Below are 14,431 nucleotides of genomic sequence, written 5' to 3'. Positions count from 1 at the left end.
CTAGCGGACTTGAGATCTCCGCAACAAAAAATAAATCTGCAGCTTTTACATTATCTTTTGTGTTGGTCATGATGTTTGTACTGATGATCGTAGTGCGGTATGTCGTTGATTACTTGAAGCGCGCACTTGGTCGTAATGCACCCTACTCGTATACCTCCTAGACTTTTCCATTTGGGCTCTGGCTAGAAGCTGTCGCACTACCACCTCCAACCGCTAGGGACAGAAGATGAGAGACATATACGCGCGAACAGTAGCTCGTCACACGGGGATCACGGTGTCACATACAGATGAAGGACAAGTAGTTGGTACAATATACGCATACCCTTTGCCTTCATCGCCCACCCCTTCCCTCTTTCTTTCCCTCCTCCCAAGCCACCACGTCAGCTGTTGAATATCCGACTGTACAGCAGCTCGTGCCGTCCCACCCAAAGGTCCATCACCGGCACGCTCTGGCCAGCCTCCTCAGGCGGCGTATCCCACTCCCGCTCGATAGCAGCCGTGATCATTGCCTGCGTGTCAGCCGACGCCAACACCTTCTGCGCGGCGTACGGCCCCATCAGGTTAGCCCGCACGGCGGCAGACACGAGGGCCTTGACGTGGCCCAGCATAAAGACATAGGCGGCCTGGTGCAACGACAGGCCGACGATGGAGGTGATGAGCCCGAAGAGCGGGGCCAGATGCGCGGCTACGGGCGCCAGGCCTGTGCCGTCCCCCGGTAACGTGGGAGAGCGGAGGAGCTCTGAGTAGCTGGCCAGAGCCTGCAGCGCTTCCTGAGAGGAGGAGGAAGAAGAGGAGGAGGAGAGGAGGGCGAAGGAAGAGGAGAGGGCGAAGGAGCGGTCCCAGATGCCGAGAAGGGCGCGGCCTTGGGCGGTGCTGGCGCGCTTGCCGACGGTGCAGACGACGGCGGCGTCGAGGGCGTCGTCGAGCTCGGCCAGGCGGGCTGGGCTGCGGTGTGCGGCGAGGAGGAAGGGAAGGGTGGTGGAGGCGTAGGACGAGAGGGACAGGGGCAGGAAGAGATCGAAGGGGGCGATGGCGTGGCCGCCTGTCTGAGACGACGGCCGGAAGGAGTTGGCTCGGCTGTGGGCTAGGTAGGACTCTAGGCCGCTGCTGAAGGCGAAGGAACCCAAGGGCAGGGCCGAGTCCGAGAGGAGGAGCAGGAAGTGGGTGGTTGTGTCTGGAGGGGTTGCTGTTGGCCTTGTTAGTGGCAAGTTGAGAGAGTTTTTCCCTTTATTTTATTTTGTTCTCCCGTGGCCCGCTGTGGGTATAGGAGGGATAGAAGCTTACGTCTCGAAGCGAGGGTAAAGGATGTTTGTTCTTGTTGTTGAGACACGGTTGGGCGAGCATCGTGAGGAGCAGCGCCACTGATGACGGGATTGGTGTCGTGTGCCTTTTTCAGGCGAGCTTTTGCTCGTGCCAGTCTTGCCTCCAGCTCAAGAATCTCATCTTGGACGAGTTGGGTGGAGTCGTTGTCGGGCTCTGCGGCGGGTTTAGAGCTCATACTCAGATTATTTGCAATGGTCATGGTGAAAGGAAGTAGTATGAAGGTGAAATGTGGATGGTATCTCTTAGTTCCAAATTATAGTATGAGTGAGGCGAGGCTGCGGGGCAAAATCGCTCTGTACAAAACCTCCTCCCAAAAGTATTTACATGCTGATCCAACGACGTAACGCGCTGGACCTGTCCTTCATCATGAGGGGAAAAATTCTCAAGGTACAATTATCTTTTTCTTTTCTTCCGCCCTTTCCCTTCCATAATGCGCCGGAACGTCAGACTTTCAAAACGTCAATATCGTGGCCGCATGCATTCAGTTATCGCTGATCGAAATCATGAGAAACCTTGCTTTCAAACCGTCGCTACGCCTCCTTTCCTGAAACCAAGTAACACAAGAAAATCTACGGTCTCATGTTTTCCTTCCCTATAATTGTCGTCCTCTCGCGAGCCTTTCTCCTCTCAGCCCTCTTCTGCTCAAGCCTGGCAATAGCAGCAGCTCGTCTGTCAGAAGAAATTGCCGACCTCAGAGGGGCATCGCGAGTCGATGCCATACCGCCCGGTTTGAGCTCAGGATCAGACTCGCTGTCCAGGGCTCGCTCCGTAGCAAGACGCAGTCGATTCTTGTTGGCCATTCTCGCCAGCTGTACAGAACGTGGCGTAGCCCGCTCTCTTAAAGACGACTCATTGTCGACAACCCTCCCAGACATCGTTCTTTTGCTGCCGCGTGGGGTAATGGAGCGGCCAAGAGGAGTTTCGGAACCCTTGGTTGACGCAAGACGCCGGCTTTGTAGCAGATCGAAGGTGTCATCATCGACCCTGGAAGCTGCCTTAGTGGTAGGCTTGGCCCGTAATTCGGCGCTCGACTTCCGTTGGACGGGCGATCTGAGCTGCTCTGATGCCTTCTTGAACTCTGATCGCAGCTGGTTGATAGTGACACTGGCATCTTCCATCTCACGGCGGCGTGCCTCTTGCTCACTGTCGAGCTGGCTCTGCAGGTTCTCAAGCTTCGTCGTCCAGGGACTCGGTGCACCCTGGCCTGCGGACAACGACTGCAGATCCTCCCTGAGGAGGTCAGCGTTACCCAGCTTAGATGCCCTCGGGCCTCGTTTGAGCTCTGCAATCTCGTCTCTGAGTGCCTTGTTCTTATCCTTCAGAGCATCATAGTCAAGCTTGAGCTTGTCATACTGAGTGTCCTTCCTGCTCAGCTTTCGCTCAAGCTCCTTCTTCTCAACCTCATGTTGCTTTTCCCGTTGCTCGACTGCGTTCAGATCTGATTTAAGTTGTTGCAAAGCCTGTCGCAGCTCGCCTAGCTCTTTCCCTTGTTCACGGCCCGTTCGTGATGACGCGCCTTCACGCCGTCGGCCGTTCTCATCAGCTCCGTATCCAGAGTCTTTCAGGAGAGCCTCCAGCTCGTCGACCTGGTTCCTATACTGCGCAGCAAGTGCTGTCTGGCGGGTCAGGTCTTTTGCGAGCTTTCTGTCGTCTCGAGCGCCTCCACCCTTGCCCGGTTGGGCCCCTATCTGGCCTGCCAGCTCCGTGAGCTTTTTTTCCATCTCAGTGACCTTTACCTGCTCCTCCCTGAGACGTTCGTTCAGGTCGAGAGCCTCCGCGTCCTTGGCCTTGGCGTACGACTTGGCGAGCTGCTTGTACTTAACAAGCTTCTCCATTTCCGCCCGCGCCTCCTCGTGGTACTTCTGGAACTCTCCTTTCCAGTACCGACCGGACTGCGACCGCGGCTCGTTCAGGTCAACCGTGATATCTGTGTCGCGGTCGAGCTCGTCAACCTCCTCCCACGCATCGTCAGAGCAGTAGTCATCATTCGTATCCGGGTCAAAGTCAAGCTTCCGCGCATCGTCCTCGACCGAGTAGCGGGCATCTCTCCGCTTGCGCGACCTCTCAAGGGCTTCTTGCAACTTTGTCCGTGGCCGTGCGTGGGCGCCACCGTCACCGCCGTCGTTTAGCAAGCCAGCGTTGGCTGTAACGTCACGCCCGAAGGAAACGCGTTTCCTGCGTGACGTTCCGGTACCGGGTGTGAGGAGGATGCCCTGAGGTTTTGTAGGGGACTCGAATCTGTTGCTTTCAGAAAGTACAGGCATGGACGTGGTCTTCTCGAGCTTCGTTGTGTCTGCCTTGGGCTCTTGCTTGGAGGGAGCTTCCTTGGTCGGGGCTGGCGTGCCGAAGAGGGCGCGCTTGAACGCTCGCGCTGCGAAGACGGGTGCCGGGGTATCTGGCTGCTCAACAAAAGTATCGTCTATCACGAAGACATGTTAGCTATCGCGCATGATCCTCCGTGCCCAGGAAAAGAGACGCCGATTTACCTGGGCCAGGCATCGGAGGCGCGTTGGAAGACGCGTTCCCCGTTGCCTTGTTCAATGCCCACCCAAGCATTGTGCCTGCCGATCAAGTATTTGGTTGTGCGTGGTTATTATATTGAACAGTCGGCTGCAGGCCAAGATCGCATCGGCGGGTTGCTCAGCAGGGTGCAAAACGTGCACTTAGGAGGAGGAAGATCGTGAGGCTAGACGTTCTGTCGCGAATGTCAAAGATTCAGGTTGCGATGAAAGGTTCAGGGGTTGTTTACTTAGACGCTGGGGCAACGCTGCAGCAGTATGGAGCGCTGTACTGCGATCGTTTTAGCGCCTAGTCGACAGGGACCCCTCACCCAAGGCTGTGGTTACCTAGGTACTTCAGCCCTACAGCACCCCACCAGTGAATCTGGCTGACCTATTTCGATCAGCTGTGCTTAGATGGAGTCACTCACTTGTCGATACATCCCCAACCCACTCTATCTCTCGCCGAATCGTCAATCTTCTCTTTGTTTGTTCATTCGCCTGTCGTCGTACCTCCACCAGCATTCTTACCTTGTTGATTTATCGTTAAGCTGCTATTATTATCATGGGTACCTTGTTCTAAAATATCGCAGCCTTCTTTCAGGCTGTGTTGTTTTCTTGTTGTTTGATATCAATGTCAGGGCATACTGTTTTCGAGTCATCCTCGGCACTCTCAGCAGCTGCAGCTATCTGACCAGTGCTGTTCACATGACCACGTTAGCAATATCTTCTCATTTTCCCTTTAAATTCTCAATCTGAGCTTCAATATGGCTGGAAAGAAGAAGGGGCAGGCTAAGAAGGCTGCCCAGGATAAGGACGTCAAGAACGGCAGCGGAAACGGCTCAGCGGGTTCATTATCCTCACCAGGACCAGCGCCTCAGTCAGGCCCGTCCAGCGGCAGCACGGCCACGATGCAGTACGAGGAGCTCCAGAGCAACGAGGTGCTTGCATTACAGGCCATCTACCAGGACGACTTCATCGAGAACAAGGGCTCTCATGGCGCCTGGAAAAAGTCAGAGCCAACTTTTCAGATTCGCATCAGCTCTCCTTCTGATGAGAGCATACGAGTAACCTTGGGCGTTGTGCTGGTGGCTACCTACCCAAAGTCGCCCCCATTGCTCAGCTTGAGCGACCATGGAAATCTTCGAGAAGCAACCCTTTTCAAGATCCAAAAGTTTGTCGAGACCCAGCCCAAAATCTTCGCCAAGGAGGAACAAGAGATGATTTTCCGCATTGTCGAAGGCGTCCAGGAGATTCTACAGGAAGCCGCCGAAGCCAAGGCAGCTGGAAAGGCTCTCCCAACCCTCGAAGAGGAACGCGCAGCCCACGCGGCTGCTACGGCCCAACAAGAGAAGCAGCTCAAGGAGCAGGAGGAGAAGAAGAGGATGGAGGACTCCAAGGAGGAGGATCGCGTTCTTCACGAGATGCTTCAGGAGGAGCTCAAGCGCAAGCGCGACAAGGAGAAGGAGGCGAGGCGCAAGAGCCGACCCGTCGGTGTTTCCTTCACCTTGCCTATCGACGATGCGCAAGACGCCGAGGCCGAGGTCATCGCCTTCGATCAGCCCTGCTCACTGACGGATGCCAGGGGCCACATCAGCATGTTCAACGCTGTCAATAGCAAGGAACATTTCCTTCGTGGTCCTACCACCATCGTCTACGAAGTTCGTCCTGTTCTGCCTGCAGGTCAGAAGCGACCACGGCTCGTCTTGAAGCAGGTGAGAGTCCACGCGGCTGGCAAGGAGCAGGCCCAGTTCAGGAAGCAGCTCAGAGCACTCGAGTCTCAACTGGAATCCATGAAGCAAGTGCGACACCAGGCAATCATCGAAGTGCTTGACTACAGACTTGATCGTATGGATGTTGCCAATGATGATGTCAATGCTATGAGCTGGAACGTCATGGTACTGAGTCCGCTTGCTGAGCCAGGTTCGCTGGAGACCTTATTGAGAACGTTTCCCATGGACGTCAACAGGGCTCGCAGCTGGACAGTCAGCCTTCTCGATGCCCTCAGCTGGCTCCACACCCGAGATATCATCCACCAAGACATCCACCTGGCCAATATCCTGATCGTCACGAGCTCCACAGGTGATATGACCCCCAAGCTGGCAGACATTGCATACCAGAGAGAGCTACACAACCTCACCACAGCCAAGACGGCGACTTCTATGACTGATGCAAGATCTGCTTACTGGTTTCCCCCAGAGATTGCAGCGGCTTCGGACCCTCAGTATACCCAGAAGACAGACATCTGGGACTTTGGAGTCGTCTTTCTACAAATGTTCCTGGGCGTCGACGTGGCCCAGAAACACACCTCGCCTGACAACCTCATGACTTCCTCCCCTCTTTCGCGTCCATTGGAGGAGTTGGTCTCGTACTTCTTCACGCCCGATCCGAAGAAACGACCTCGAGCCTTCGAGCTTAGCACGAGTGAATTCCTGGCAACTGACGCTCCCATCTTCGAGCAGCAAGACCCGGATGCTGACACCAGCAATACGTTCGCCCCATTGCCCTCGCTGACACCCACGTTCAGCCGGCCGAGGCACGATTCCTTCACCACGCGTGGCCCCTTCACATCATCAAGATATAAGGAGGACTTCGTGGAAGAGGGCAGACTTGGCAAGGGAGCCTTTGGAGAGGTGGTCAAGGCCCGCAAGAAGCTGGACGGTCAGATCTATGGTAAGTGAACACACGACTCTCACTCGCCTCTGCTTCATGCTTCTACCAGTCTTCCTGATGTCGTGCCACTCTCTCAACATACCCTCATACAAACACTAGCAATACGTCTCACGTGGCAAGGCTGACTCATCTATTAAACAGCTATCAAAAAGATCAGCCAACGGTCTCGCGAGGGATTGACGGAAGTCTTGAAAGAAGTCCGCGTGTTGTCTCAGCTGAGCCATCCCGCTGTTGTGCGGTATTTCAATACTTGGCTTGAAGAGAGCCATGATTCGTCCGATTTCGAAGATACCTCGACCGATGTCGACACTGCAGAACTCTCCCAGGGAGCTACCTCGGATTTTAATGTCCACTTCGAAGAGAGCCAGGGTGGTCTAGATTTCATCTCATCCAGCCGCCATGGGCCCGGAATAACGATCGAGTTCGAGCAAGCAGACAGTGAAGCAGTGGAGGACGAAGAGGACGATGACGATGACGAGGAGGATGATTCGGATGAAGATGACGAGGAGGATTCGGACGAGGACTCGGATGCCGGAAACAGACTGAACGTGCTGAACCAAAAGCGTGAGCGTCGACTGAGCCACAGGCCTTTCCGGACAGTTCTGTACATTTCCATGGAGTACTGTGACAAGCGAACCCTCCGCGATCTTATCACCAACGACCTCCTGACAGACAAGACCGAAGTCTGGCGGTTGTTCCGTCAGATTTTGCAAGGTCTGGCGCATATTCATGGTCTCAACGTTGTCCATCGCGATCTCAAACCAGACAACATCTTCATCAGCGTTGGCCCGGATGGCGTTAACAACGTCAAGATTGGCGACTTCGGACTTGCCAGCAAGGGCCAGATTGCGGCCATTCAGGCAGGCCAGCCTACGTCAGATCCAGCGGATCAAACCAGGAGCATAGGCACGGCAGTGTACGTCGCCCCTGAGGTCAGGTCAGGCGGTACCGGCCAATACACCACTAAGGTCGACATGTACTCGCTTGGTATCATGTTCTTCGAGATGTGCTATCACCCCATGCTGGGTATGGAGCGAGCGCTAGTGCTAGAGGGTGTCCGCAAGCTGCATCCTATTATGCCTTCGGATTTCGATCTCGGAACTGCGCAGGCAGAGATTATCCTAGCATTGGTGGTCCATAATCCAAAAGAGCGCCCATCGAGTGCCGCGCTCCTGGAGTCTAACAAACTCCCCGATGAGATGGAGAGCGACACTGTTAGACGTGCCATCGCCGCCATCACGGACCCGAACTCGGCGTTCTACCCGAAGGTGTTGTCCACATTGTTTTCCATCAATGTGGACCAGGCGAAGGACTTCGCCTACGACCTCAATGATCAATCTCCGAGCACCAGGGACTATCTTTACCGACGAATTGTCAAAGAGACCCTCGTGTCTATTTTCAGAACACATGGAGCTCTTCAGGTTCCACTGGCTAGCATCTACCCGTACTCATCCAACTACTCCAACGCAGTCAAACTGCTGGATGACGGCGGTGCCTTGTTGCAGCTTCCTTACGACTTGATGATGGGCTATTCTCGGATGTTGGCCAAGGTTAAGAACCCCATCCTAGGCTCTGCATACTCGTTCGGAAGTGTGTTCCGAGAGCAGCATGCTGGTGGCCAGCCATCCGAGTTTGGAGTTGTTGATTTCAACGTGGTCACGACCGGTGCCTTGGACCTGTCTCTCAAAGAAGCCAATGTCCTAAAAGTCATCGACCAGATAGTCGATGCATTCCCTGCACTTTCCAAGAGCCAGATGGTTTTCCACATCAACCACTCTGACCTGCTGCAACTCATCTTCGACTTTTGCGGCGTTGAACACTCTGCCAGACGTGCCGCCTCAGAAGTCCTCAGCAAGCTCAACATTCAGGACATGACCTGGCAAAAGCTCCGCGGTCAGCTGCGGTCTCAGTCGTGCGGTGTCTCAGCGACCAGCGTCGACGAACTGCAGCGATTCGACTTCCGAGACAACCCAAGCAAGGCTTTCTCGAAGCTCAAGTCCTTGTTTGAGACCACCGACTACTACCAAAAGGCTGCCTCCACCATCGCTCACCTTAAGGAGGTCATTGAGTACTGCAAGAGCTTCGGTGTCAAAACTAAGATCTACATCACGCCACTGCATTCCTTCAATGAAGCATTCTTCAGAGGTGGTATGATGTTCGCCTGCGTCTGGGATAAGAACAAGAGGCAGGTCTTTGCCGCCGGTGGTCGCTACGACAGCCTCATCAAGGAGCACCGACAGAAGGCGGGCAGTAGCTCCCTGAGCGACAGACGCGCCGTCGGAGTCAGCTTCGCTTGGGAGAGACTGGCACAGGTGCCTGCTAAGAGCAGCAGCAAGGCTTCTTCAAAGAAGGCCGCTAAGGAAGGGCTCAACCTCTTCAATGAGAAGGTCTATGATGTCCTCGTAGCAAGCTTTGACCCGGTCATCCGGAAGACCACGGCGCTCCAGGTACTGCGGGACCTCTGGGAGAGCGGTATCAGTGCTGAGCTTGCCAATGATGCCCGGTCTTCTGACGAGCTAATTCCGGACAAGACAGAGGACCAACCCGCCTGGATGGTAATCGTCAAGCCTGATGTTCTGAAGATTAAGTCGCTCTGGTCCAAGGATACACCCGAGGCCGACATTCCGACCCAGCAGCTGGTGACCTGGCTTCGCACAGAGATGCGTGAGCGCGACTCGTTCCTTAAGGTCACCGCCACCATGGCTCGAAGCCGTCATGGCCTCGGCACCTCTGATACCAACAACTCAGCAGGTGACAATTCTTCGTTTTCTGGACCACACCACAACGGCCATCAGCAAGATGTCCGTGTGCTCACTGGACAGACTAAGTCCAAAAAGTTCAACCGGCAGACGGTTGTCGAGCAGGCACACAACGCCGCCTCGAAACTCCTTCAGGAGTTCCGCAATGGCCCCATTGCGGCCATCGAGACGAGTGACGCGGTCCTGCAAGCAATCAAGGGCACTTCACTGTCTCAACCCGATACCTGGCGCAAGCTGGATGTCACCAATGTCGAGAAGAACTATGTGAGGGATGTGCAGGACATGCTGACGGAGTTCCGCGATGGCGGAGCAAGGGATGCTTTTGTTTACAACTTCCGCACTGGAACTTGTGTTTACTACGATCTGAAGGCCTGAATCCTGGGTTATTGAGGAAAAATGGAAGAAAAAAAAGAGAGAGAGAAAAAGAAGAAAAAAAGAAAAGATCTGCCCTAGGTTTACCGCTGGTTCCTGCGGTTGGAAATTATGATTGGGAAATGTTCGGGGACATGGTTGAAGATTCACGCTGCATGAAGCAGTGAAGAAGACAAATGGGATTACGGCTTTATACCCCTGCTTACTTGGTCGATAGGAATGGTTTGTTTTGTCTCTCATGAGAGCTGGACCACAGAATAGGACAGGCAAATGAATTTTTTCTATCAAACATCAACCCTCGTCTCCCTGTTCCTGGTCTCTTCTTCCTGGTACAATTGTCCCGTCATCCATCTGCCGACTTCCTAGTTTCTACAGGTTGCAAGAGCTCGAACATGCCCTGTCCATATCATTTATTGGATGTATCTCAACAGCTGTAGCCTGCAATACTTTCACGATGACTTACCTTCTTTATACGACGAACCGGTCTGAGTTGACCGCAACCACTGGGAAAAACTCAGAATTCCCGCCCTGAGACCAACAACGGAGTGAATGGGCAACATAGGTCTGGGACCCCAAGCACCCGACTCATATAACGGCGTCACAGAGCGTCTTGATTTTTGAGACACGTCCATACGGGTTCACGTGGCTTTCAGGGACCTTGTGAATCAAGTCTGGCCTCTCTGCTTCTAAAGAAGAAAAAAAGAAGAAAAAAAGCCGAGCTGGCATTTGAAGAAACAGCGCTCGAGCCGCATAAAGCTGGCGGGGGGACGAGAGAGAGGCAGATATCTCTGGCCCATCTTATGAACAACACGAGAAATTTGGTCAAAAGAAAAACCTGAGTGATACCCTACTGTTAGGTGAGTCCTCTCCCTTCACGGCGGTCTGGTATGAAGTACCAAAGCACCTAGATAATATATGTCCAGGGAAGAAGAAAAACCTGAAGGAGAAAGAAAGAAGAAAGAAAGAAGAAGAGGAAACATGTGTCGTGTTTGGGTGTAGTTAAGATGTGGTATTAGATTGAATACTTTCTACTGCTCTCTGGCCTCGAATGCCTTCTGAAACCAAACATTGATGCCATGAAGGCGCTTCTTATTCGCTATCGTCATCGCTGTCGTATGCAACCAGCGGGCCTGTCGATGCTTTCTTCTTGTCCTTGGATGCCACTACCACCTGCGCAGAATTTAGTGCAGCCAATGTCCTGCTCGAGAATATACCGTTCTCCTCAAGCTGCCGCTGTGTCTCGTCCGCCACAGCTTGCGCCTCCGCCTCACCGCTCTCAAGCATAAGCTGCTGCGCCCGCTCCAGCTCCCCTTGCTCGTCAAAGCCTTCCCTCCCTCTTGGGTTGACAGCATTCGCGCCGCGGGCGAAATGCACCTCATCAGGAGCCTCATAGCCGTCCAGGCCGTAGCTGCTCTCGATCCTCCGTCTCTTTCTGGCCTCGGGATCCCTCCCCTCGATCTCGGCGACGAACTCCTCAGGGAGGGCCCGCCGGATGGCCTCAGCCGCCTGCTCCTCGATACGCCTCGCCTCGCGCGCCTGAGCCATGGGGTTCGGATCGGCGGTGGCCCAGCGCACGTTCAGGATCTCGCTATGGTCCAAGGCCTGATGAGCCATGGCCTCCTTGGCGAACTGGGCGTTGGCCTCGTTGCTGTAGGTGATGAAGGCGACACCACGCGTGTTGAGGACGCGGACGCGCTCGACCTGGCCCCACTCGGCAAAGTGGCGGGCGACGACCTCCTCGATGTCGTCGCTCACGTGGATGCGCCCGACGTAGATGGTCCGGTTCTGGCGCAAGAAGGAGCCCACGCCGCCCATGTCGTCGCGGTAGTCGCTGTGCTTGTCGCGGCCGAAACAGTCGACGTTGGGGTTGAAGAGATCGTGGATCGTGGGGAGGCGGTGGAGGTATTCGCAGTCTTGACCTTTGGGACCTGAGATAGAGGAAGATCTCTTGTTAGCATAGCACTTCTTCCTGATGGAATACAGAACTTTGGGAGAGGAGGAGGATGAGTTAGGAGAGGTCGGGTAGGTTTGGCAACGTACAGATCCCTCTTGCGAAAAACAGACAGAAATAGCTGCCCGCTACCCTGTCTGCCTTGGTAAACCCGCTGTCCTTGACGATGTTACACCGGCCCTTCGCCGCGCGTTGCGATGTGTACTTGTCCTCACGGTCGCCGCCCGCCCATTTGTTGTACCAGATGTTAAAGATGGTGCCCGTCTGCGGCGGTGGCTCGGACTTGATCAACGCCGGGTCGATCTGCGGCCGTGCTGGGCGCTTCTTCCTGCGGATGATCTTTTTCACTTTCTTGCCTGCTGATGCTGGCTGCTGGGCCGCCTCAGCAACGTCATTTTCGCCTGTGGTGGTCGCGAGCGCGAGCTCTTCCTGTGGCTGTGGTGTCTCCTCGATATCTGCCATTGCTGTGCAAAGAGGGTTTGCGGTGGTATGGAGGGGGTTGAGGGGAGGTGGGTGAGTGGTAGGTCAAGTTGCAGTGATGTTGTTGGGAGGCGAGGCTGTAAAGTTCTAGACGTCAAGGCTGGGCTCAGCGCCTGTAGCACCTGTACTAATTACTCTAGCAAGAGACGTAACGCTGTGGCGCTGGAAACTGCAGTGAAGAACGGTGCAAGGGCCAGAACCAAGGGGGCCCCCGCCCCCGTTTTTGCCGAAACGGAAGCGGTGGTTTGCCCCACCATTCATCCCACTTCACTTGGGACTTGCTCCTCAAAGCCAGGCATCTTCAAGCCTGAATACCAATATCCCAATCCATTCTTTTCTTTCGTTGCATCAGATTCAACACATCCTCATGATAGATTGTGAGATCTGACTTTGAGTTTGGTTCATTTTACTGGCCGGTCAAGAGCATCATCTCAGCGAATCGCGGCGCCATATAAGAAATCTCAACTCGTGGAGGGGCGAACTCGCCAGGACAAGCTATACGGGGACCAGACGAACGACGGTCATATTTTGAAGATATTACAGAGTCTCACGCAGCCAAGGCCTTGGTTGGAGCTTACGCTCTTACCATACTCTTTCTCTATCTCTCTCTGCGTCACTGTTACTATACCTGATAGACAAGATCTCAACTTTCTCTCAGTCTGTCTTCCGTGGCCTGAGTTAGGCCACACCTTACCGCCAAGATGGTCAATATTGTAAGTCCTTCAGATCACGGTCGATCTCAGATATGAGGTTCTCTCTGTGTTTTCATTCTTGCATATTGAGGACTCAGTTCCTTCCTTCTGACAAATCCATATAGACAGAGAAGATCAAGGAAATCGAGGATGAGATGAAGAGGACCCAGAAGAATAAGGCCACAGAGTACCACCTGGGTCTGCTGAAGGGCAAGCTCGCCCGCCTCCGTGCACAGCTCCTCGAGCCAGGACCGGGTTCTGGTGGTGGTCCGGGGGCAGGCTTCGACGTGAGCAAGAGCGGCGATGCCAGAATAGCCCTCGTAGGCTTCCCGTCCGTGGGCAAGTCGACCTTCCTGTCCAAGGTGACCAAGACCAAGTCTGAGGTTGCTAGCTACGCCTTCACCACCCTGACGGCCATCCCGGGCGTGCTAGAGTATGGAGGTGCCGAGATCCAGCTGCTGGATCTGCCTGGAATCATCGAGGGCGCCGCCGAGGGTAAGGGCCGGGGGCGGCAGGTCATCTCTGCTGCCAAGACGAGCGACCTGATCCTCATGGTGCTGGATGCGACGAAGCGGGCAGAGCAAAGGGCGCTGCTGGAGGCAGAACTCGAGGCCGTTGGGATCCGGCTCAACAGGGAGGCACCGTAAGACATAAATATATACCCACCAACCCGGTGTCCTGCTGGCGAGCGACAAGCAGCAGGGAGCAGGAGCATCAGCAGCTAACGAGAAGATTACAACCTCCAGGAACATCTACCTCAAACCCAAGAAGGCGGGCGGGATGAAGATCAACTTCCAGTCACCACCCAAGAACATCGACGAGAAGATGGTGTACAACATCCTCCGCGACTACAAAATGCTCAACTGCGAGGTGCTCATCCGCGATGACGAGGCGACCGTCGACGATTTGATCGACGTCATCATGAAGGACCACCGCAAGTACATCAAGTGCCTCTACGTCTACAACAAGATCGACAGTGTCTCGCTCGACTTCCTCGACAAGCTGGCCCGCGAGCCGCACACCGTCGTCATGAGCTGCGAGCTGGACCTCGGCATCCAGGACGTCGTCGACCGCTGCTGGAAGGAGCTGGCTCTGATCCGCATCTACACCAAGCGGAAGGGCGTCGACCCGGATTTCAGCGAGGCCCTGATCGTGAGGAGTAACAGCACTATTGAGGACGTGTGCGACCGCATCCACCGCACGCTGAAGGAGACGTTCAAGTATGCGCTGGTATGGGGTGCCAGTGCAAGGCATATACCGCAGAGGGTAGGGCTAGGCCACGTTGTGTCGGACGAGGATGTGGTTTACATAGTGAGTGGATGGAAGGCTTAGAACAGAACCGTGCTTGGGAAAATCAAAGCGATTCTTGTCTTCAGATCACAGCCACCAGTTGAACGCACAAGTACAAAACATTCGGGCCCCCAATGTGAGAAAACTGGTCATTGATTCGTTACCGACAATCTGTGCTTTCCCATCCCTAGTAGTGTATGACATCTCGTGACTGGTATAAGAATTTCCCCCTTTCCCTGATAAACGCCAAAGCCAACAGACAAGCCTGGTATCCTGAGTCCACCGACCTAGCCCCATATCAACCATTAATGAAGTGGAGCGGATCGAGCTACAATCCCTATCCCAGGTAACTCAAAGGGGAAGAGAAGAAGGGAAGAAAACGACAAGCCAGAA

At 54.5% G+C, this 14,431-nt stretch overlaps 6 protein-coding genes across 6 annotated transcripts; 2 read left to right on the top strand and 4 right to left on the bottom strand.

Annotated features, from left to right (window-relative positions):
- Window positions 1-263: 263 nt before the first annotated feature.
- Window positions 264-1,587, bottom strand: M406DRAFT_358522 (uncharacterized protein). The gene is made up of 2 exons (XM_040923923.1): window positions 1,285-1,587; window positions 264-1,186 (listed from the first exon to the last, which is right to left on the bottom strand). The coding sequence occupies exons 1-2, from the start codon at window positions 1,520-1,522 to the stop codon at window positions 381-383; spliced, it is 1,044 nt and encodes a 347-aa protein (XP_040771152.1). The 5' UTR covers window positions 1,523-1,587; the 3' UTR covers window positions 264-380.
- A 305-nt stretch (window positions 1,588-1,892) lies between these two features.
- On the bottom strand, window positions 1,893-3,879 carry M406DRAFT_75668 (uncharacterized protein; the record flags this gene model as incomplete). Its single annotated transcript, XM_040925887.1, has 2 exons — window positions 1,893-3,742; window positions 3,810-3,879. The coding sequence occupies 2 exons, from the start codon at window positions 3,877-3,879 to the stop codon at window positions 1,893-1,895; spliced, it is 1,920 nt and encodes a 639-aa protein (XP_040771151.1).
- Window positions 3,880-4,732: 853 nt separating this feature from the next.
- On the top strand, window positions 4,733-9,628 carry CPC-3 (regulation of cpc-1 function in response to amino acid starvation; the record flags this gene model as incomplete). Its single annotated transcript, XM_040924934.1, has 2 exons — window positions 4,733-6,494; window positions 6,636-9,628. 2 exons carry the CDS (start codon window positions 4,733-4,735, stop codon window positions 9,626-9,628), a joined length of 4,755 nt encoding a protein of 1,584 aa, XP_040771150.1.
- Window positions 9,629-10,616: 988 nt separating this feature from the next.
- Window positions 10,617-11,252, bottom strand: M406DRAFT_324696 (uncharacterized protein). Its single transcript, XM_040919905.1, has one exon. It carries the CDS (start codon window positions 11,237-11,239, stop codon window positions 10,715-10,717), a length of 525 nt encoding a protein of 174 aa, XP_040771149.1. The 5' UTR covers window positions 11,240-11,252; the 3' UTR covers window positions 10,617-10,714.
- Window positions 11,253-11,347: 95 nt separating this feature from the next.
- M406DRAFT_358520 (uncharacterized protein) lies at window positions 11,348-12,093 on the bottom strand (the record flags this gene model as incomplete). The annotated part of the gene is made up of 2 exons (XM_040923922.1): window positions 11,666-12,093; window positions 11,348-11,553 (listed from the first exon to the last, which is right to left on the bottom strand). Coding segments are annotated over exons 1-2 (579 nt in total), but the record flags the coding sequence as incomplete, so codon positions are not given.
- A 258-nt stretch (window positions 12,094-12,351) lies between these two features.
- Window positions 12,352-14,154, top strand: M406DRAFT_95868 (uncharacterized protein). The gene is made up of 3 exons (XM_040926311.1): window positions 12,352-12,769; window positions 12,874-13,391; window positions 13,495-14,154. The coding sequence occupies exons 1-3, from the start codon at window positions 12,758-12,760 to the stop codon at window positions 14,078-14,080; spliced, it is 1,116 nt and encodes a 371-aa protein (XP_040771147.1). The 5' UTR covers window positions 12,352-12,757; the 3' UTR covers window positions 14,081-14,154.
- The last annotated feature ends 277 nt before the right edge of the window (window positions 14,155-14,431 follow it).

Source organism: Cryphonectria parasitica, assembly GCF_011745365.1.
Source record: "Cryphonectria parasitica EP155 unplaced genomic scaffold M406scaffold_10, whole genome shotgun sequence".
In the NCBI taxonomy this organism is placed as follows: Eukaryota; Fungi; Ascomycota; class Sordariomycetes; order Diaporthales; family Cryphonectriaceae; genus Cryphonectria; species Cryphonectria parasitica.
This window is presented reverse-complemented; position numbering and strand designations above follow the sequence as displayed.

Bases quoted from the DNA above. Each gene is read 5' to 3' on its own strand.
- M406DRAFT_358522 (XM_040923923.1), bottom strand. From the start codon at position 1,522: ATGACCATTGCAAATAATCTGAGTATGAGCTCTAAACCCGCCGCAGAG. The intron at 1,187-1,284 runs GTAAGCTTCTAT...CAAGGCCAACAG, and splicing joins CTTTACCCTCGCTTCGAGAC to CAACCCCTCCAGACACAACC.
- M406DRAFT_324696 (XM_040919905.1), bottom strand. From the start codon at position 11,239: ATGGCTCATCAGGCCTTGGACCATAGCGAGATCCTGAACGTGCGCTGG.
- M406DRAFT_95868 (XM_040926311.1), top strand. The intron at 13,392-13,494 runs GTAAGACATAAA...TACAACCTCCAG, and splicing joins CGGCTCAACAGGGAGGCACC to GAACATCTACCTCAAACCCA.